Source organism: Lepisosteus oculatus, chromosome 4 (genome assembly GCF_040954835.1).
Source record: "Lepisosteus oculatus isolate fLepOcu1 chromosome 4, fLepOcu1.hap2, whole genome shotgun sequence".
Lineage (NCBI taxonomy): Eukaryota > Metazoa > Chordata > Actinopteri > Semionotiformes > Lepisosteidae > Lepisosteus > Lepisosteus oculatus.
In genome coordinates this window covers 47,442,086-47,465,598 of record NC_090699.1, presented here as the reverse complement: position 1 = coordinate 47,465,598, position 23,513 = coordinate 47,442,086, and the positions used below count along the sequence as shown (strand labels likewise).

Genomic DNA, 23,513 nt, shown 5'->3' with positions numbered 1-23,513 from the left:
AAAGCGTTGATTCTTATGGAATGTGTTCCGCCGGGGATTCAAAAAAACTATTTTTTTTAATCGCGTATCTAAGGAAAATTGCAGTATAACTTTGTTTATGCACATCATTATACAGTATCTCATTTTGTATTTCTATAAAAAAATCCTTTGCCCAGCCACTATTGTTGTTATTGTTTTTATCCTGTAAAGCGCTTTGAGGAGCACAGCTTTCTCACCACGTAGATTACTTTTTGACACCATCCTTACACAAAGCAGAAACTGATTGTATTTTCCGATGACATACAAGTGCAAAGATTACAGATTTTAATAATTCCTGTCCTGCTCTTCCCCGGGCACCCCAGCCGGGTGCACTTTAGCTCTTTTTTTCTGAACCAGGGAAAATCTGATCATGTTTCTCTATAACAATAATAAGAAACTTTATTTTACATAGTATTGGCCATACAGAACATTAAAGTGCCCATTTTCTATTTTACAATACTAAAACCAATACTTCAATACTTTAATATTCTTTTCTGTATGTTTAACAATAGTGGGTACTGGCCTAATTCGTCCCTGCTCCCGTTGTTAGGTGTTAATGTGTTGTTAAGTGTGAATTTGTACCTGTTTCCCTGAGGTCTGGCTTTTTTTCTGGAAAACCATAACTCTGGTCTTGTCCAGATTGACTGTCGGCGCCCAGGTCTGACAGTGCTGCTCCAGCAGTGCCAGGTTCTGGTGCAGCCTCTGTTCTGTGGGCGACAGCGGGACCAGGTCGTCTGCAAAGAGCAGGAACTTGATTTCCATAATTAATGCAGATCAGTAAATCAAGGGACAAAAACAACTATTGCGCCCGGGTCCTCAATAGGCTTTGACGTGCTAATGCGTTGGTTTAACAGTCCGGGTGTGGCAAGCCTCTAATGTTTAACCTTTAACTGTTTTTCCATCTACTGTATTGCTTTGAGATGCCACTTTTAAAGGTGATATGTAAAATAAAGTTTTGTATTATTGTTATAGAGAAACATGATCAGATTTTCCCTGGTTCAGAAAAAAAGAGCTAAAGTGCTACACCTAACTTTCTTAATTCGATGTATTTAAAGCAGTGAACTACTGAAGGTGTAACATAACATTCAGAAATACAATCGAGAATAGTTTTGTTGTGTTTGTTTAGATGAAACGTTCCTAAAACGTATAACGTAACAAAATTAAAGACGATTAAAATCTGTAATCTTTCCACTTGTACTGTATGTCATCGGAAAGTTTCTGCTTTGTGTAAGGATGGTATCAAAAAGTAATCTTAAGTGGTGAGAAAGCTGTGCTCAATGTATTTAAGGGACTTAAAAGTAAAAGGAGATGCTTCATATTGCTTAACTAATTTTAAAAACTAAGTTATAAATGCAGTTATAAATCCCTCGGTGCCACGCCGGGTGTAAATATCAAAATATACATTCGTCCTGGGCAGAGGCCGAAGAGCGCCCGGCTGGGGTGCGTGGGGAAGAGCAGGACAGGAATGAAAGGCGGGGTATAGGAAGGCGTACAGTCTGGGCAGGTATAGATTACACTTTTCTAAAACGTTTTTGAAAAATAAAAACGATTACAATCTAATCCTTCCACGTTTGATCCCAAAATCCCAAGAAATATAAATCTAAACGGGTAGAAAGCTTTGCTGAAAGTTTATTAAGATACTTAGAAGACATAGATACTGTATCAATTTATATTGCATTAGCCTGATTATGATTAAAAAAACACGATTTAAATCAATATAAATGTTTATATTGTAACGCATACTGTCCAGCCTCCATTTCTCTATAAAAATTTACTCTATCACACACACACACAATAGAAGCAGGAAGCAGAAGCAGGGACCGTTGTCAGAAGGGAAGAAGGTGACTTCATTGTTATCAAAAATGACTTTGAATCGATCATGTTGTGATATTTTGAAATATAAAAGTCAATTGATTGTCCATAATATCGCTATTCTATTTTTTCGAAGAAATGTTTGTTAAAAGAAAAGTCCAGCACCAGCTGGATTTAAACACACAATCTGTGAGTTGGTAATCGGGCACGTAGACCAGTAGGCTACAAGGGAAGTCGCATGATGAGTGAGGCGAAACAGCTCTGTTGCAGTACACTAATATAATCATATCGTTATTAAATTCTTTAGATAAGCGATTCCATATTATATTAGCAGAAAAGCTTAAAACTACCAGTTTTTCACACGCTATTTCACATGCTAGTTAAATACTTTGATGCTTAAAATAGTTAGGGAGAAATGGAATACCGGTGTGTATTTTTCCTTTAAAGTACCGATTCCTGGAATATGACTGGCTGACACCCTTCTGAAGTGGTTCCATAAAATCTGGTATACGGAAAAGAAAGCGTTGATAAAAAAGCCTGGATTCTCATGTATCTCATACAAGTATCTTTTAATACAGTCTTTGCTGTGCTCTTGAGGATCCTTATGATATTTTGAGCTCTAGTTGAATGATAAGTGTCGCATTTTAAATCATTTTCGTAGTTAGAAATTATGAAACGCCCTGTTAAAAGCAAGGGAGTTTTTATGCCCGTTGAAGTAAAACAAAATGCCTGACACAGTATGGCTTGGACAGATTCCAAGTGCTTGAACAAATGTGCTAAAGAAATTATACTTTGAGTATACAGCTTGTCCAAAGTCATTCATTATTAATACTATTAGTAATATCTTCGGTAAAGGCTTTGATGCATAAATATTTCTGATAAAGGTAGGTTGTGTACTTTTGTCCAACTGAGCAATCTTGCTTTCATATAATATACCAACATTTTAATGACTGATGATTAACATGCTGTAATACACAGTTCAAAATTAAAAGCTCAAATGCTGTACATGAGAGGTTAAGCTCCCCCTGGCGGTTTTACAAGGTGACGCCGGATAGTTTCCGGCATGACGTCAAATGACGCGATTAACTGCGTGATACCGCGTTATACCGCGACACTCCCACCGGGGTATGCCGCGAAATACCCCACCCATTTTGAATGGCTGCATCTGTAAGTCACACATTCCATGAATGTTCACAAATTTCCACGTTGTACTCTATATTAACTACAGTGTTTTGCAAATAATCCATAAAATTATAGTAATTTTTTTATAGCAGTACCTCAGCAATATGAAATAAAATTGCAGTATTAACAATTTTAATCTGATTTTTTAATTTTGATCTAAATATAGTGCAGATGTATCAGCTAAAATTGAGTTTACAGTATGCGACAGTATGCTAATACAATAATAATACAATAATTATAATAATGCAGTATTGTCACAAGTCTCATTTGGAGTTTTGGTAGAAGTGTGGTAACACATCCTATCTCAACAATTTAAATATTGTATTTAATTAAATTGTCACTAGCATTCATACAATATGATTAACACAGGAAAGCACTAATGGTTTAATAAACATGTACCAATTTGTTTAACCATGCAGCTGTGCTACTTAAAGGATTCACTGTGCCACCTGTGACTTTTATAAAGTAGTGCAGATTATTGCACCAGATCCTGCAATTGATTATTAAAAAAAAAGTGAGGATGTTTTGCACTTTGTGACACCATAGTGCCTGCCACGGTATACCTACTGCAGGTGGCTGCATCTGTACATAACATCTCTTGTTTCCTTGAGTACAATTTGTAAGAAGCCTTCAGGCACATTAGGTTAATTCATCTTTAGTGCTTCTAATTCCCAAAACAATTCCTTTCTACTGTTCTAATAATACTTAATACTGAACTTTGTCCTTTAGTTGCCTAAGGCATATTTAGACTTCTTCCTTAGTGAACATCTGAATAAAATGCTTGTACATCAGCCATTTAATTTTAACTGTTTAGAAGTTTCCCATTATGATCCAATGGACACTTAACTTCATCTTTAATGTTTATTTTGCTGTTGTTACGCTGACAGATCTTTTTATTATCTTTTAACTCAGCTAGCAGCCATATCACCTTGCAACTCACAACTGGTAACCCACTGAAGCTAAGCAGGTGTGAGCCTGGTCAGTACCTGGATGGGAGACCTCCTGGGGAAAACTAAGGTTGCCGCTGGAAGAGGTGTTAGTGGGGCCAGCAGGGGGTGCTCACCCCATGTAGGTCCATGTGGGTCCTAATGCCCCAGTATAGTGACGGGGACACTATCTTGTAAACAGGTGCTGTCCTTTGGATGAGATGTAAAACCGAGGTCCTGACTCTCTGTGGTCGTTAAAAATCCCAGGGCGTTTCTCGAAAAGAGTAGGGGTGTAACCCTGGTGTCCTGGCCAAATTTCCCATTGGCCCTTACCAATCATGGCCTCCTAATAATCCCCATCTATGAATTGGCTACATTACTCTGCTCTCCTCCCCACTGATAGCTGTGAGCACTGTGGTGAGTGTTCTGGTGCACTATGGCTGCCGTCGCATCATCCAGGTGGATGTTGGTGGAGGTGGTGGAGGGGAGTCCCCATTACTTGTGAAGCGCTTTGAGTGTAGTGTAGTGTAGTGTCCAGAAAAGCGCTATATAAGTGTAAGCAATTATTATTATTGTAGCCGATGTTGAATTCTTTTCTCATTAACTATATCTAACATTTCAGTTTTTCTTGACACTTGGACTCCTTTTTTAACTCAATACTGTTATTTTTTAGTTGTTTTATGAAGAGCTTTTCCTTTCTAAGTTTTCTAATTGAACTAGTCAGGATAGTTTTTTTAGCTTTAGATTAACTGTTAGGGTAAACCTGTTCTGTGCTTCAAGCACAATCTGTTTAAATGTGCCATCAATTTTGACTGATTTCATATTTTTCCATTCTACTTCTCTTAAGTACTATCTAGTTCCTTTAAATTCTTCTTTCTAAAATTGTGAACACTTACTTTGGGCTATACAGTTTCAAAATTTACTTCAAATTATATATTATGAGTGCATTTATCCAATGATTCTCTTGCTTCTTTTTTTCTTACTCCATCTTTACTCAAAAGTACTCATTAACTATATCTAACATTGTTTTTAGACTATAGTGTAGCTCAGCTTTTAACACCAAAAGGCCCACCAAGCTTGTTTTGGAACTCACTGGGCTTGTCCTGCCGAATATTCTATGCAATTGGATACTGGACTTTTTGACAAATAGACCACAAATAGTGAAAATAGGTGGAAATACCTCTTCCCCAATTACCTTAAGCACATGAGCACCCCAGGTCTGTTGCCTAAGCCCAATTATACACACACGACTGTAATTCCACCTATGACATTAACATAATATACAAATTTGTGGATGATACAACAGTGCTTGGCCTTATTCAACATGATGATGAAACTACTTACAGGTAGCTAATTAGAGACATGACCAATTATGGTAAGGATAATGACCTTGTTCTTAATGCTTCTAGGACAAAATAATTTATCTTGGATTTCAGGCAAAACATCAATCCCCACCAATCAGTTTACTTTGATGGTACTGAAATTGAACAAGTCAACTCCATCAAGTTTCTTGGCCTACATATTGCCAATCCGCTGAGCTGGGCAGAGCAAACTAGTGCAATTGTGAAAAAAGCCCAGCAGCGTCTGTACTTTCTGAGGTGCCTACAAAGGAGTGCCATCCACAAAAAAGCACTGGTTAGTTTCTGCCATGGTGCCATTGAGAGCATTTTGACTGGAGGTATTAAATTGTAGTTCGGCAGTGCTAACTAGAAGGACAAATGCATCCTCCAGAGAGTGATTAGAACAGCTGAACACATTATTGGAACAGAACTCCCTTCGTTGGAGGATCTCGATACAGCCCGCTGCAGGAGCAAGGCTCAAGCTATCCTCAAACACCTACCCCACCCTAGCCAAAGTCTGTTTACCTGGCGAGACACTAAGCATAACCTTCGGTGTCATAGGTCAGAGAGCATTAAGACCCGAGGGAACAGGTTTATGACCAGTTTCTTCCCAAGGACAGTGAACCTGATTGCCAAGGACATGCAGACTAGCATAACATATTCGAGGCCCATATCTTCCTCAGCTCCGTATGCACAATGTCTTTTATCATGTATAACTTAGGAGCCATTCTTTTAATATGATTTATTTTTGGCGTAATAGTGTGTACAGCTTGTGTATAGTCTTTTTAAAGTTTGTGTATATAGTGTCCTGCACATAGTCTGTGTGTTTACCCTTTTTGTTTTTATGTTTTCTGACTGAGAGATACCATGTAATATTTCCAATGCACTGTTCGTGCAAATGGCAATAAAGGTTAAACTTGAACTTGAAGGAACGGAATGTGTTTAGTCATGAAATATTACAAGGTAACTGGATACTATTATTCACAATCTTGAAGGTCACTGATAAAGCAAGCCCAGAACACGTCTTTAGAATGAGCAGTGAAACATGAACTGGATGGCACAAATGGAAATTATGTGAAAATGCATTTATAACTGTTAACAAGAGGCTTTACACAACAAGTTATGGGAGTATGGAAGAAGATATATAGCCATTGTGATGCCAATACCTTGGCTTTTTTCAGGAAAAGGCTAGATGAGATGTTTGCATTAATTAGATATAAGTAATAGGTTTATTCCATGCTGAAAAAAAGAAACAGAACACAACGTTCCTTCTTCAGGCTCCACGGCCGAAACGTTGTGTTCTCTTTCTTCTTTTTTTCAGCATGGAATAAACCTATTACTTGTTCCTTTGCAGCCTACGCATGCTGACGCAGCTACCCACCTTAATTAGATATAAACTATCAAACAGGCTAAAAGAAGAATTTATCTGAATTGCCTGCTTGGTTTCTGTTTTTCTGTTCTTATAAGATGAAAAACAACACCCAGATATTTAATAGATCTAATATTATTTAAAAATGTGAGTGGTGTAAGGTGTTCTGCACTGAAAGGTAAGAAAAGCACATAACTTGAACCCTAGAGATTAGATAAATGAAATTCAGCTACCTTGATGTATATTCGTAAATCTGGTATACTGATGATTAGAAGGTCCAAAAGATTGTGTCATGTCACCTGGCCTTTAAACCAACAATTTGCATCAGTTGTTTTCTCTATCAGGTAATGTAATTTCTTTTTTATTACAACATTTTTCAGTCAGCAGGGTGGATCAACAGGTGTTTAACTGAAAGTTACACACTAGTAGCATGTTGGAAGCAATGCAAACTGTTCATTTGTGAGAAATGCACCAGGTTGCAGATGTCATCTAATGGAACTTTGGAACCAGAGCCTGGGGAAGCTTATGCCTCTTCACTGGTCTATAAATCCTAAACGTTAAATGTTATACCAGATCATTTCACAAATATTCAGTGTTGTTCAAGTTAAAATAACTGTGGATTACACATACAGTACAGTACATTCTTATCTCACAAGAGGTTTGTTACATAAGCAACATAAGGACATGTGCTGACATGCTGAAATATGATCTTGTCAGGATGAGTTCATGGGAGGTGCAGCAAGCGATGTCAGAGAACTGTGTTGTGCAGTCAGTTTGGCGATCAATTTGTTGTACACAATTAGCCTATTGTTCTGCACATCTGCACCCACCTTTCTGACTTCAGTCAAAACTTTGATTTATTCTTAAAGAGGCTCTATTGCTGGAGAGTGTATCTGAAGCATTGATCCAAAATACTGATGGTACAAAGATGTTGTTCTCTTGAAAAGCTGGAAATATTGCTTCATTTCTGTTTATATTACTTAATATTCAACTGCCTTGAGATTCAATGGGTTAAATAACCACATCAACTATGTCTAAACAGCTCTTTCATTAAAGAGATGATTTAGTGCTTTTGCAACAGTTACAACCATTGAAGTGTACAGTATCATAGGCTGTCATGAATGATTAATTAATCATAATAATGCCAAACCAAAAAAAATGTATTTCCTACAGTTTTTAACACTTTGTCATACAAATTACAAAACTATATAATTACATTAGACACATAAGTAAAAGTGTTATTCTCAGGTTCATTATATAGCTTAATGCTCTGTTTCAGTCTTATGCACCCTTTTTGAGATTTTTGGGGTTTTTGTTTTGCCAAATGGGGTAATTTAAAATAATTGCTCTCTCAGAAATTAAATTGCTGCAGAGGTGATTGTTCCTTAGTATTTAATTGGAACACAGTGCACAGTTACATTAAAATACTCAAACCAGTGCATGAAACCTTTTGTTTTACTTTAGAAAGCTTTTGTCATTAATATAAGCACTAGTGCAAAATCAGAACAGAATAATGATGGCTCTTTGTGGCTTTCATTAGCTATGATTTAAAAATCAGAAAGTTCACTGGGTCCAAATACAGTATGTCACGTTTTCTTGTACATGTCACCAGTCAAAATATTAAAGATAGTAGTTGCCTAGATTACACTGTGCATCTGTGACAGAAAATTAAATATTATTTGTGTTTAATTAAATGTTGTGGCATCACTTAAAACAAATATAAATATATACACTATTGTTTTCTTGGTATAGATGTACAGCAGATATCATAGATTTAACATAGTTTTCTTCTAAATCAGGTCTAATTACTCTTTTTAATGACAACAATGTCCAAAATCTGAAAGGATGAAGAGAATATCAACTATTTAAATATACAAATGGGGGAGGGGCTCATGCATTGCTCATTTCTTTATTTTTTTCATTGCCAACAATGTTTCCATCAAAATTTAGACAGAGTCAATAGAAGTGTCCACAAGACTTATTCAGTGGCATTTGTGAACTACATTATTTTAATTGCTCCTGTAAATGATTTGTAATTAATTTGTTTATTTCTTTTACCATTTACAGTGGTGTAACGTGTGTATCGACCTTGTTTCATTGACCAGTGAGATATTCAAAGGAGCTGCGTTTCTGTCTTTAGACGGAATAATTATCTCAGCAACCTGTAGGCTGAGAAAGATCTTCACAATGAAATTACAGCCACAAGGCCTTTTGGATGATGAAGGTATGTAATAAAACAACTTCTAACAAAATACCAGGGTTCCCACTCATTTTTACCAACAAAATTCCAAAACTTCTTTTGCTGCATAATTTACATCTAGCATGTCCTGGGTCTTCATCATTTTGGAGCTATACCTTGCATTTTTCATCTGGTAACCAGGGGTCACTGAAAACACATTTACCCGGCATTTTGACATGGGTGCTAGATTAACTAATGGCTCACTGTAAAATTCCCAGGAGAGGGTCTGACTTTACATTATAAGGTGTAATGTTAGCAACAACAACGCTGTAGCCTCTTTTTAAAAGTTTGCTAACTTATGAACACAATTACATAATACAGCCATAATAATTTGGGGTCAATTAAAAAACATTCCATGACTTTTCCAAAACTTAATGGATATTTTATCATTTTTCAAAACTTTTCCATGTCTGGAAAATGAAATTTCATTTTCCATAACTTTTCCAGGATTTCCATGACCTTAGGAACCCTGCAATACGTAAAACAAAATAAAAAAAAACTTTTAACGCTATAAATGAAGTCTTCTAAAGATTAATCTGTTCTTTTCAGCGCTGAAACTTGACTAATGTTGTGTCACCTCTTTTGAGCATTTTCCTTAACTTCTAGAATTTATGTAGCTTTATGTTTGATGAAGTTGATTTTGGGGGTTTTGATTAAAAACTTCTGAGCTTCACATTCTTATTTTGTGTAATTTCTCAAATATAATTTTTTATACTATTCCACCATCAAAAAATGTAAGCCCTAAACTGTGTAAAATATGATTTTAAATTCTGTGGCCAAGGAATTAATTCCAGTGGTCCTCGCAGCACATGGAACAGTGTTTCATGTACTGCACGTGGAGGAGTCATGGATTTAGGATGTATCCATTCCAAGAATAGCTGGATCTGTCTAAAACAGATTTTATGATTCTGAGTATGATAAAATACCGTTTTTTGTATTTGACAGTTATACAAAAAGACAAAAATATATAATTTGTTAAAATATGACAGACAGCATACATCTCAAACAATCTAAGCCGATATGAACCCACAGCTAATCCTGGCAGCGATACCAGTTAGCAGCATCTGCTGTGAGCTTTTTCTTAGCATTTACAACTCTATGGAGATTGCAGTGATTAGTGGTGAGAAATACATCCATCTCTAATTTCTAATCAAGAACCTTGTTTTGTGTGGGCTTGGATATATTTCATTTTGAATGGTAATTTGGGGAGAGGCTGTATCCCCTAACTAATTGTCACCTCTCCTTTTTAGTGTAAATTTGATTTTAATATTCTTTCTTAGCTCTTTGCAAGTGAAAGTTTTTAAACATGTTAAATTATCATATTTTTACTATATTTTAAGGACTTTTCATATAGTACCGGAGTGCAATAGTGTACAATCTTTGTTTTTCAGATCTGTGTATTTCCATTAGTGGTCCAACAGACATAATTCCAAGAATCTGTCAGTTGCCAGCAGATGTCCAGCATGTTACACAGCTGATAAACATGAATACACTGCGGATGGCTGAAATGAAGTTAATTGGGTGCTCTTTATCTTCAGAAACTGGTGGGTATCAAACCACAACTGATGATAGACACTGGACTCCGTTTATGCAGAATAATCCCGAAGAACATAAACTACAGTTGCTGTACACTGGCACTGTGCAGCAGCAAGAACAACATCCATGTTAAGCTTTAGTGAGCACCTACACAATAATAGGACAGAACACAGAGAGTTTTGAGGATTATTTGCACAACTGTGAGTGACAAGGTCCCATCTTTGTGCAGTAATGACCTCTAAGGGGAATTCAAATGCACAGTATAGGTAACTGTTTCACAATGCTCAGTGAAACAGGTTCATTTAAGACAAACAGAACAGGTTATAGTTACAAGTGGTATTTTATACCCACTCCAGTAGCTCATTGCATTCCCAGCAGTGCATTACCACATAAGATGTTGAATAATGGGCATGCCAGAGCCCTGTAGAGCAGAAGTATTCCATAACTGGTTTCCATATCAACTAAGCTCTCAACTGCCCAATGTCAATATGTAGTGGTGGATTGGAATACTTACAGTAAACTGCTTTAAGGTGTAAGTTCTTTAAAGAGGCTTACAAAACCTGCCAGACTATAGCACTCCTCATCAGAAGTGGACAGTCCTGCCTCAGGAGAACAGTGTCAGGTGCCATGATGCTCATTGCACATTTTTTTCTTGTTCAAAGTGCATATTTCCTGATTTATTCACATTATTTGGTTTTATAATAATAAAGATACATTTTGTCACAGGTAGACATCAAGAATTCAACTGTGACGTGGTTACATGTACAGTACAGTTCTACATTTTTCTAGGTTCAAATAACAGTGATATTGTGGTCATCAGAACATTTCACTAGTCAGTGACTACATTTAAGTATTTTATTTATGCTTTTATTAATGCATTGCTGGCCAGGTAAAAATTAATCTATCCTCAGCTTTTGGTTCCCTCGCATTTCTCTTTATTTGAAAGGTATCTTTTAAGGAAGCCTGTAATTATTTTTTCCATTGTCCATGCTGAGCCAAATTATATGCCATTTTTAATTATTATTAGAGATGCATTCTAAAGAAATCCCTTTGTCATTGTCATCCACTGTAATATTGACTTTCATAACCCTACACTCAAGTGTAATGCGACTTACTGACATCACATTTTATTTTTTACATTTTTTTATAGAAGGCCACTTTCCACTATTTTTATTAACTTCACTATATGTATTTGTTCACCTAATAGTATATCATAATAACAATAAGACAGAATTTTAGGTCAATATAAAAATTATACAGTATATAACATCAGGAACCAAGATTGTATTTAATTCCACAAAATCATGAAACCGTGTTCAGATAAAACTGTAGAAATTATGAGGCTGTTCCCTTTTGATATTCTGTTTAAACTTACCTTATCACCACAGGCATTAAAAGTAGACTTAAAGTCATTGCAGAATCCCTGGGGCTGATTATTATGTTTACTCTTATGTAAATGGTGTATCCACTTACCTCAGATGGATGTATCACTTCTTTAACAACAAGCTGTGGTGTTTTATTGAACTCTGAGCTGACCGCAGTCTAATACCAATTCGACTATTGCTCTAAATGTTTACTTTTGTATGGGAGCGGGCTCTTTGTGTTATGATAATAAGTCTTTTTAAAATATTTCAAAGTTAGTTTTGTGTGTCAAAGTTTTTCTTTTTTTCTGTACAAGGTGAGAGGGCTGTAAAATGTCCTAACATTAAATCAGATCAGATAATTCTAAAGCGACATTTCAATTAGTAAAGCCTAATATTTTAAGTGATGCACAATTATTGGTTGCCTTTAACTGTTCAGACTAAGGATTAAATAAAGAATTCAACCACCACCCATGTGCTAATTCCCAGTACTGCCAGCACTGGTGGCTGGTACACATAAGTCAGAAGCAAGCAGTCACTTGCAAACAACAAGCTGGCATCATGTACAGATCTAGCCATTCAGAATGCGCATGGGATAATGCATTACTTTTTGGTGCAGGTGCTGGATTTTAGCACACATTTTAAAAATACTCATTTATGGGAAGAATCTGGGCTGTTGCTAGAAAACACCTGGATCAAAATTTCAATACTGTTCAATACTGAAGGTCAATCTTTTTCCAATTATAGAATTTAAGTTGTATAAAGTAAGTGCTGGTTTATTACCACACGATGGGGAATATTAATGTTAGCTTAGATCCTGTTGTAGTTTCGTTCAGTTGAGTTTGAAATGTTTTTGAGTTGTGTGGAGTTCTCTGGTTCGGTTGCTGGATTGGTTTATGGGGAGAATGTGACAAGGGCAGGGGGAGATCAAGAAAAGATTGGGAGAGAATGCAGAGTAGTAGGTGGCTGTTCAGTAATAAATTGCAAAAATACAGTGGTGTGAAAAAGTAAGTATAAAAAGGATTGTCTTTTTTTTACATTTTTGGACAAAATTATATTTGATCGTCATTTTAACAATACTGATAGATAAAGGTGATCTAATTTTAAAAAATAACATTGAAAAATCCCATTTTGCACTCATTTGTTCATTTAAATCAACCGAAATGCAATTTCTTTGTGCTGAAAAAGTTAGTACACTCCTACCTTTATCATTGCATCAGATGCCTAGAATTAAAATCAGGTACACCAAAACAGGTGCAAATGATTAGAAAATCATTAGAGAGTAACTTAGAGGGCACTGCCTTTTATAAACATCAGAAACCTGTGGTCTGGTTTGGTCTTAGCAATTGTGGTGTGTGGCTACATTATGCCAAGATCAAAAGAGCTCTCTGAGGCCCTCAGAAGAAAGATAGTTGATGCCTATGAGTCTGGGAAGGGTTTTAAAGCTATTTCCAAAGCAATTTGTAGTCAATCACTCCTTTGTCCAAAAGATCATCTACAAGTGGATAAAATTTCAAATCACTGGCAATCTATCTAGCCAGGTCTTCTGCCCAAATTCAGCCCAAGAGCTGACCAAAAGATGCTGCAGGAAGTTTCCAAGAACCCCAGGATAACATCAAGGGATTTACAGGCAGGTTTTGCCTCAGTTAATGTCAAAGTGGATGAGGCAACCATCTGGAAGAGACTGCACAAGTTTGCCCTACATGAGAGGTTTCAAAAAAGAATATAGATGTATGACTGAAGTTTGCCAGACAATACCTAAGTGAAGATCAGGATTATTGGAACAATGTGCTCTGGATGGATAAGACAAAAGTAGAGCTGTTTGGCCCTAATGTCAGGCGTCATGTCTGGTGAAAACCAAAAACTGCCTTTGAACAAAAGAAACTCATACCAACTGTAAAGCATGGTGGTGAAAGCATTATGGTTTGGGGCTGCTTTTCTGCCTCAGGGCCTGGCCATCATAGAGTCAACCAGGAATTCCACATTGTACCAGACAGTACTTGAGGAGAATGTGAGGCCATCTGTCAAAAAGCTAAAGCTGGACCGTAATTAGACCATGCAATAAGACAATGACCCAAAACACTCAAGCAAATCCACAAAAGAATGGCTCAAAAAGAGGAAATGGAGGGTTATAGAATGGCCAAGTCAAAACCCAGATCTTAACCCCATAGAAATGCTGTGGGGGGGCTTGAAGTGAAACATCACACAGTTGAAGGAGTTCTATAAGGAGGAGTGGACAACAATTTATCCAAGTCAATGTAGGAGACTGGTAGACAATTACAAGAAATGCCTACAAGAAATTATTTCTGATAAAGAGGGTAATACCAGCTGCTGAAGCTAGGCTGTGTACTTATTTTTTTCAACAGCAGACAATTGCATTTCTGACTTTTTTTTGTTGAATAAATGATTGCAAAGAATAATTTTCATTGTTATTTGTTCAATTAAATCACCTTTATCTATCATTATTGTTGAAATGAAGATCAAATATCCATACAGTGCATGCAAATATGTTGAAAAAGACACACCTTTTATCGGGTGTACTTACTTTTTCAGAGCACTAGATATATATCCAGCTCCATCCAGTTCCCATCCATACCGGCCAAGTGTTTAACCACCATGTGTAAAAATATTTCACACATACTGTACTGTAGTGGCTTTAAAACCATATGGTATCATACTGTATGTACAGTATATTTATACAGTATACGATCACACCGCAGTTCATTGCTGTGTACACTACTGTCTCTCATCCTCATAAACTATTCACACTTTCATGCAGTTCTGGTTGGCTGGGAGCCAGAGGATGCCGTGATGATGCCTATTGACCGCCATTAGGATTAGACACAGCCACTAGCTGGTCTTTGGTGTCCGTGCCGGGAAATACAAATCCATTGGGTTTACTTTTCCAGATATGGATTCATTTTTCCCGGCACATTCCATCTCGAGAATTCAATTGTTACCTCAACACAAGTTTATATCAATTCAGTTCACATGAGTAATGTATTTACTTTTGAGTAGCTAATGTGAATTTATATCAATGAGACTGATTAGCAATAGTATAGCCAAACTGAAACTTTGTTGTATTCTTTGTGTTTTACATCTTTGTGATTATGTACCTTGCACTTTAATAACCCTCACAGTAAGATCTGCCATCTGTATCCAGGCTGATATGTTTTATATGCACCTTTTATGTATTAATACATGTATCTTGTGTATTGAATCCATGCATGTGCGTTGCTGATTGATTGATTTTCTGATAGCCATAATGAAGCACCTCGTGATTTCTGCTACAATTAATAAATTGTCCCATTAATATTCAGACAACCTCTAACCTGTAGCTTTCATTTAATTGAGCAGAAAGTCACCTTGCTCTTACAAGCGGCTCTATTAGCAGAGTTTGTATTAACACACTGCACCCTTTTGAATGCATTTTTTTCACCTTTATCACCTTTGTCTGTCCGGGAGATGGGGGTTGGGGACAGTGATGGAGAGTGAAATAACTGCCCACCAGCACTTTCCCTTCCTCCTAGTGTGAGGTGATAATGCGCTTGCTGGCATTAAATAATAATCCCTCCCAAACTCTTTCCAAGCATCTTGGAGATGGTTTGGAAAATTAATTCATATTATTATGTTATTATTCATATTAATATTATCATTTGATATATGCAATTATCAGAAATGTGAATATAGTGTGCATAGTATTTTGTTGTGAGAGAATTGCAGTTATATTTGTAATTGTATTAACAGTTACAACAGCTATTTCACACCTGAAAACACAGGGTTTTTTATTATACTGACAGTGTGATTGAGCACAGTGAGATTAACACAGTGAGATTAATGAGACGGATAAATTAAGTAAATATGTTCACAAATATTTAGATTTTCGGTTTCACGAGGCAAGATAAAATTGTATCTAGCTGTAAATTAGCTACATGACATTGCCCCCGTGACTTTTTACAGAAAGGGGGCTAGCAGGCAGTGTCCCTAAGTTCATCCTATCTTAATTTTAAATTATGTTTTACCTTTATTTTTTATTTATAAGTTTAAATTTTACTTATTTTTTGATAGTCAGATTTAACCTATATTTGAATAAAGTCTTGTAAATTAATGTTTTTATGAGATGTGTAAGAAGTGCAACAATTTGTTATAGTGTAAATATTACTAATTACTAATAGTTTATGCTAATGCCTGACTTTCTTATTCAGATGTCTATAAAATATTGAACTAAGTGCGACATTCAGAAATATAATCAAGAATAGTTTGTGGTATTTGTATAGATTAAACTTTTCTTAAATGTATTTAAAAATATACTTTTTCCACATGTAATGTCACTAGGAAGCTCCTTCTTTGTTTAACCATGGTTTCAAAAATAAAACTAACTGGTGAGAAAGCTGTTTAATTATACTTAAATGTAATTAAAAAACTTGAAGTTAAAAGAAATTATTTACGTTGCTTGTTTTAATTTTAAAAAGTTTTAAAGGCCATAACCGCTCCAGGCTTCTCTGACTGGGCTCAGTGGGTGGTGTGCTATTTTTTTAATGACCTGCTGATCTGCTTCACACCACAGGAAGACAGGAGACTGTAATTTTTTTCTGAACGCAACACATGTTGCGTTTACAAAATTCAAATGTTGAAAACGTTTCATTAAAAGTAAAAAAACTTACAGTTTACACAAAGATTCTAAGCTGATCACGAGGACGATAAATCAACCATTATTCTCAAGTAAAAAGCAGCTTTTAACTAGCCAAACCTGTTTTTTATAGCTCTTAAAGTCGTGTCTAAATTAGGCAGGGTCACATCATTGTTTCTAATTTTTGATTTTCTTCAAAAAATAAAATTTTCAGTTGTCCATCGTGCTGTACAGTATTATGTTACATTATTTACATTTTCAAGAGAATTCAAAACGCTTCGACTGATGCAGAAAAAATGTAGCATAATGTGTGAATAATCGTGAAAAAGCAATTATTTTACTTTATATAGTCAGGCATTTTGTATACATACTTTTAGTTCCATCCATTTTATGATCTCTTTATCCAGTACAGGGGAGCTGGAGCCTATCCCAGCAACCAACAGTCAAGGCAACTCCCTTACACCTGGAATCCGCTTTATTCAAATTAGGGTTTCTAAAAAAGCAACCAGGTAACCAGGTTAAATAAAAGTTGTGAAAAATTTCACAAATCGCGATTTTTAAAATGCCTGTGGTTTGAAGGCTCTGTCATTTGTTCGCAAAGTATTGACATCTGAAATATGGTGTCTTATAAATAAGTGTTTCAATAAGAAAGCGATGGTTATAAAAATCTGAGAAAACAAATGATCCTGAACAAAATACAGGAAGATTGAAATTATTTATTGTTAATAATGATCAGATATCTTACTTTAGTTGAGTTTCAGTGATCTTTTTAATACCATTTTGTTATTCTTGATTATATTGATAATATATACAATTTCCTGTTTAAGGCTTGTTGTAATGGCTTGTATTAAATTGCCCTACTGCGATAAATAATTTTATATTGAACTGATTGACAGTATTCACATTTGCTCATTTATATTTTAATATCATTTAACATCATATAAGATATATATAAGTCAATATAACTTTTCCAAAATAAATACAGTAAGTGATCGAGTTAAAGACTTTGATGCATAAAATGTTTATGAAGGTGGAATACTGTTGTGTAGTTTTTTTTTCATTTTAGGTATCACTCCCAGCCATATACAGTATATATAATATATTTATTTTCCTAAATTAATATTGATTATGACATTTAGAGACGTTATGCTTCTGTTATTTTTATGCACAGCTACCAAAAGTTCCCTTAAGTTGTAAAATTCCATGTTAAGCACATTTAAACATGCACGGTAGAGAGATTAAATGAAGCAATCGTTTCACTAATATCTAATGCACCACAAGTGCCACCTGTTGATCATCTTGGGCCGGTGAATCACATCCCATAGCAACCTGCAGCCTAACCTGGAGCCCCAGTCCCACGTTACGGGGTTTTTACCACACATTCAGAACATGTTCCCTATGAACATGTCGTTGATAGGGAACAGCTCCACCTCCTTGCAGGCCCTGTAGAGCCTGCGGGCCATTAATCCGGAGATGACGAAGCCTCCACCTCCGGCGTACGCTGGGTAGACGCCCTGGCCATAAATGATCTGTACTACATCTGTATTGGGTGGTCAAGGCTTAGGCCTCAAGGACTTCCTTGTTTATAAGTTTCTGTTTTCTGCAGATCCATCCATTCAGAACATGTGACGATAAGAAGTACACAGAACATCTGCAATAATGCACCGTACACAGTGTGTTACAAACAGGTTGCACTGTGCATGTTTAACATGGTGTATAGAAGTATTCTGGGCTGTCACCCAAAACACCTGGTTTCAAATCCTGATCAATGCTCAGCCCCATAGGATCAATCTTTTCCAATTTTAGAAAGGAATTTGTATACTGTTTCAGCTTTTTAGAATTTTATACTGTATATTGTGACTTTTTACAGTATTATACTGTAGTAGTATTTTGAAAGTAGTATTTTACAAAGCAAAGTTACTAAGCCAGATATATCAATTTTAGCTTGTTGTGAATGCTTGTGTTTTTTTCAGGTTTACATCCTCATTAAAATATTCTACATCTTGTCTGAATGCTTATTTCAGCAACAAGTAATAAAGAACCAATTTTGCTTTAGATTTTGAGTATGAAACATATATTTCACACATATTGTACTTTTGTGGCTTTAAAACCATATGATATCATATTGTATTTACTGCATATACAGGATATTTATACAGTATACTGATTATACTGCGGTTCATTGACTTGTACAGCATTGTTTTAGCATACTGTATCTGTAGATATGACTTCATGATATTCATGTGTGTGGCACATTGAAAATTGTAGTCCTTGTTCATGTATTTGATTCACATGGCTGACATTTTAAAACTACTGTACATGTTGTGAATTAAATATTTTCCATTTTCAAAAGACCATACCATCTCATAATAATAGTTGGACCACCTTTAATCACGCAATGTTATGTAGAAAGTAGCATTTGTGAATACTTATGCATTCAATTAATTTTTGGTTTTTTATTTTTAATTAATTTGGTCAAATGAATTTTTTTTCACTTTGACATTATAGAGTACTTTGTGTTGATGAGTGGCAAAAATTCTCAGTTAAATACATCATGGTCTACACCAATCCAGAGTGGGTGTAGACATTCTATAGGCACTGTATCTTGAGATATAATGTAACTGTTATGCAGCGGGCCTGAAGTTTTAGGGCTGTGGTAAAATGCACAGGCGCCAAGATTAGCCTCACTTCGGAGTCTTTAGAAATGCTATTGAAAGATGATTAGGTAAAAAAGCAAGGGCTCTCAACAGTGGCAAGTGACGTGTCATCCATTCCCCAATCCAACCCACAATATTTGCCGTGAACAGCAATACTTTAACCATGCTGAATTTGATCCTGGTCACTTCAATTCAATAAAGTTGAATTGAATTCCTGTACCTGCTGATACACTTGGACCCCCCAAGCAGGCAGGATCTCATTGCCCACTTGCATTGCCTGTGCTGTGGGCTTCTCTTCAGATGCCTGGGCTGCGTGCTTCAGGGAAGAGCATAGGAGTTTTGAGATATCCAGGATATTTAGAATAATAATCTTTTTAGCACTTTTTCTCAAGGCAGCAAATAAAACAATCAAGCAAAAGGTATCCAACAGTGTAAAACTGAGTTTTGATTTACAGAAATTATACTATAACCTCAGTAAGGGTTGTGTTTTCCAAAACAGTCATGTTTAAGAAGATATATATAGTATATATTAGTTCAGGTGGGTAGCTCACACCTGAAGAAGGCTCCATGGGCAAAATGTTTTGTTTTCTTTCTTCTTTTTTCAGCATGGAATAAACCTATTACTTGTTACTATATACTGTAGTATATACAGATGCAGCCATTCAAAATGGGTGAGGTATTTCGCGGCATACCCCGGTGGGTGTGTCGCGGTATCACGCGGTATCACGCAGTTAACGTGGTGTCACGTGGTTAACTATCCGGCGTCGCCTTATAAAACCGCCAGGTGGAGCTTAACCTCTCATGTACAGCATTTGAGCCTTTAATTTTGAACTGTGTATTACAGCATGTTAATCATCAGTCATTAAAATGTTGGTATATTTTATGAAAGCAAGATTGCTCAGTTGGACAAAAGTACACAACCTACCTTTATCAGAAATATTTATGCATCAAAGCCTTTACCGAAGATATTACTAATAGTATTAATAATGGATGTCTTTGGACAAGCTGTATACTCAAAGTATAATTTCTTTAGCACATTTGTACAAGCACTTGGAATCTGTCCAAGCCATACTTTGTCAGGCATTTTGTTTTACTTCAACGGGCATAAAAACTTCCTTGCTTTTAACAGGGCGTTTCATAATTTCTAACTACGAAAATGATTTAAAATGCGACACTTATCATTCAACTAGAGCTTAAAATATCACAAGGATCCTCACAAGAGCACAGCAAAGAGTGTATTAAAAGACACTTGTATTTATCAACGCTTTCTTTTCCATATACCAGATTTTATGGAACCACTTCAGAGGGGTGTCAGCCAGTTAGATTCCAGGAATCGGCACTTTAAAGGAAAAATACACACCGGTATTCCATTTCTCCCTAACGATTTTAAGCATCGAAGTATTTAACTAGCATGTGAAATAGCGTGTGAAAAACTGGTAGTTTTAAGCTTTTCTGCTAATATAATATGGAATTGCGTATCTAAAGAATTTAATAACGGTATTCGTATGCTGGGCTACAGGGCTGTGTAGGGCTGTTTCGCCTGCCTGTTCATGCAAGCTGTCTTGTGGCCTACCGGTCTACGTGTGTAACTACCAAATGGCAGGTTGTGTGTTCGAATCCAGCTGGTGCTGGACTTTTCTTTTAACAAACATTTCTTCGAAAAAATAGAATAGCGATATTATGGACAATCAATTGACTTTTATATTTCAAAATATCGCAACATGATCGACATTTGCGATATTTTGAACATATCTTCCCTTCTGACAGCGGTTCCTGCTTCTATTGTGTGTGTGTGCAACAGAGTAAATTTTTATAGAGAAATGGAGGCTGGACAGTATGCATTACAATATAAACATTTATATTGATTTAAATCGTGTTCTGATTTAAATCGCAAACGCGTGTTTAATTATATGTGTTTTTTAATCATAATCAGGCTAATGCAACATAAATTGATACAGTATCTTTGTCTTCTAAGTATCTTAATAAACTTTCAGCATAGCTTTCTACCCGTCAAGATTTATATTTCTTGGGATTTTGGGATCAAACGTGGAAGGATTAGATTGTAATCATTTTTATTTGTCAAATACGTGATTGTATTTCTGAATGTTATGTGACACCTACAGTAGTTCACTGCTTTAAATACATCGAATTAAGAAAGTTATGTGTAGCACTTTAGATCTTTTTTCTGAACCAGGGAAAATCTGATCATGTTTCTCTATAACAATAATAAAAAACTTTATTTTACATATCGCCTTTAAAAGTGGCATCTCAAAGCAATACAGTAGATCGAAAACAGTTAAAAGGGACCAAATTAAATACCAGACAATCGCAAACGCGTTTTCAATAAAATTATTTTATTCATTCAGCAGTTTGTGAGAGGGACATCCAGCAGAGAGAGAGACACACACCGGTTTTCATTGACAAAATTGTTTTTTTTCAATTCCTCTTGTCTAACAGGAATGTTTTGTTTGTGGACAGACTGTTAGACAAGAGGAAAAGACCGCCTCCTCCTACGAAGCATTAATCGTGTATCTAAGGAAAATTGCAGTATACCTTTGTTCATACACATCATCATACAGTACAGTATCTCAATTTGTATTTCGATAAAAAAATCGTTTGCCCAGCCACTACTGTTGTTATTGTTTTTATCCTTTAAAGCGTTTCTTTTTTCTGCGTTTTCCATTTCCTTTTTCTGATCACTCGCTTTCTGGATACACATCTCACCTGTCCTGTTCTTTGTTTTCCTGGTTTGCTGATTATGCCTGCTGCGGTCCACTCCTACCCTCACACCTAAAGAATACTATTTTAAATTTCTTGGCGCAGTTCATTAACCCTTGTATGTGCTGTCCGCGCCCAAAATGCAATTTTAAAAAAGTCAAAAACCGCGCTCAAAATGCAATTTAGACCTTAATAAGATACACTCCACAGGCAGAATTAAAGACGATTAAAATCTGTAATCTTTCCACTTGTACTGTGAGTCATCGGAAAGTTTCTGCTTTGTGTAAGGATGGTGAGAAAGCTGTGCTCAATTTATTTAACGGACTTAAAAGTAAAAGGAGATGCTTCATATTGCTTGACTAATTTTAAAAACTAAGTTATAAATGCAGACGCTCCCTCGGTGCCGCGCCGGGTGTAAATATCAAAGTATACATTCCCAACAAGAATTGTACCCATCTGTCATGCAAATTAAACACCTTGAATTGAATTGAATTGAGGGTGAGAGGGGGTAGGGGGACAGATACTGTAGACAGGACTCAAGGCAAATAAGATACTTATGGGTACGCAGGCATTCACGACAGCAACATACGAAACGTTTGCACATACTGTATAGTTAAGTTATTACCTGGTTTTCAAAGTGCAATGAAATACAATATTGTTGTTGCTGCTGTTCTGGTTGTTTTTATCCCGTAAAGCGTTTTGAGAAGCCACCTTTAAAGGCGATATATACTGTAAAACCGCTGATTCTTATGGAATGTGTTCCGCAGGAGATTCAAATTTTTATTTATTTATTTTTTAATCGCGTATCTAAGGAAATCTCAGTATAACTTTGTTCATGAACAAACAGTGGCATGTTACATTATCATTAGTTTTTTTAACAAGGCTCGCCAGCTAATGTGAATTGAAACCTGTCTTGCTAGCTTTTAAAGTTGTGCATGTGTAAACTGTACTAGAGGGCATGCAAGTTACTCTGCCCCTTTCAGCTGCAGGGAGTCCCTCTGCTGCAACACACAGCAGACAGAACGGGAGACTATTGCCTTTCATATCTGACACCATTGAAGTAAAAGGGGTGTCTAAAGGGGTGATTTCAGACCACATTTTAGTTACTTTATTTTGTTTACTTTTAACATTTCTGTAATTTACAGTAGATGTCACAATAGAAGCCCGAAGCCTATTATACTCAGTCTAGCCTTGGATCCTCTAAGTCCCATAACTCAGTCTTGTCTGCTTTCCTAGAATAAAACCAGTTAAGTCTCGTGTACTATGTAATTTATATTTTCTGATTCCATGCATTCCCTTAATGTTTAGAGTTTACTATATTCTCCAGACTCAAACACATAAGTACTAATAGCTCTGTCCCTTTAGGAGACATGAATTCTTTAGGTTGGGTCTAATATTGGGTCTAATTGGGTCTAATATTTTCCAGTAATATACAGAATGGGATACAGAATGGGATACAAAATGCTGTCAGGCAGGTAACAGAAAAGAGAAAAATATAAATATTTCCATTGTACAGACGTTCACACATATATAATAAAAAGCTAACCCAATAATTAAATGTGATAAAGTATAGTTTGGATGTTTATACATTCATGTTTATCGTATTCTTGATTTATTTCAATAAGTGTTCATGTTTCATTTGCTAACTTAGAGCATATTGTGCAATGAAGAATAAAATAGCTGCATGACAAGTGACTTCCTTCTCTCAGTGGAAATTAAAAGGTA

At 36.0% G+C, this 23,513-nt stretch overlaps 1 protein-coding gene across 3 annotated transcripts in view; it reads left to right on the top strand.

Annotated features, from left to right (window-relative positions):
- Nucleotides 1-23,513, top strand: part of cfap20dc (CFAP20 domain containing) — a 168,089-nt gene that overhangs the window by 43,361 nt on the left and 101,215 nt on the right. For all 3 annotated transcript variants that reach the window (XM_069189315.1, XM_069189314.1, XM_015347091.2), the window contains exons 7-8: nucleotides 8,715-8,871; nucleotides 10,278-10,430. In XM_069189315.1, the coding sequence (XP_069045416.1) occupies nucleotides 8,715-8,871; nucleotides 10,278-10,430 (310 nt within the window). The remainder of the gene's footprint in view (nucleotides 1-8,714; nucleotides 8,872-10,277; nucleotides 10,431-23,513) is intronic.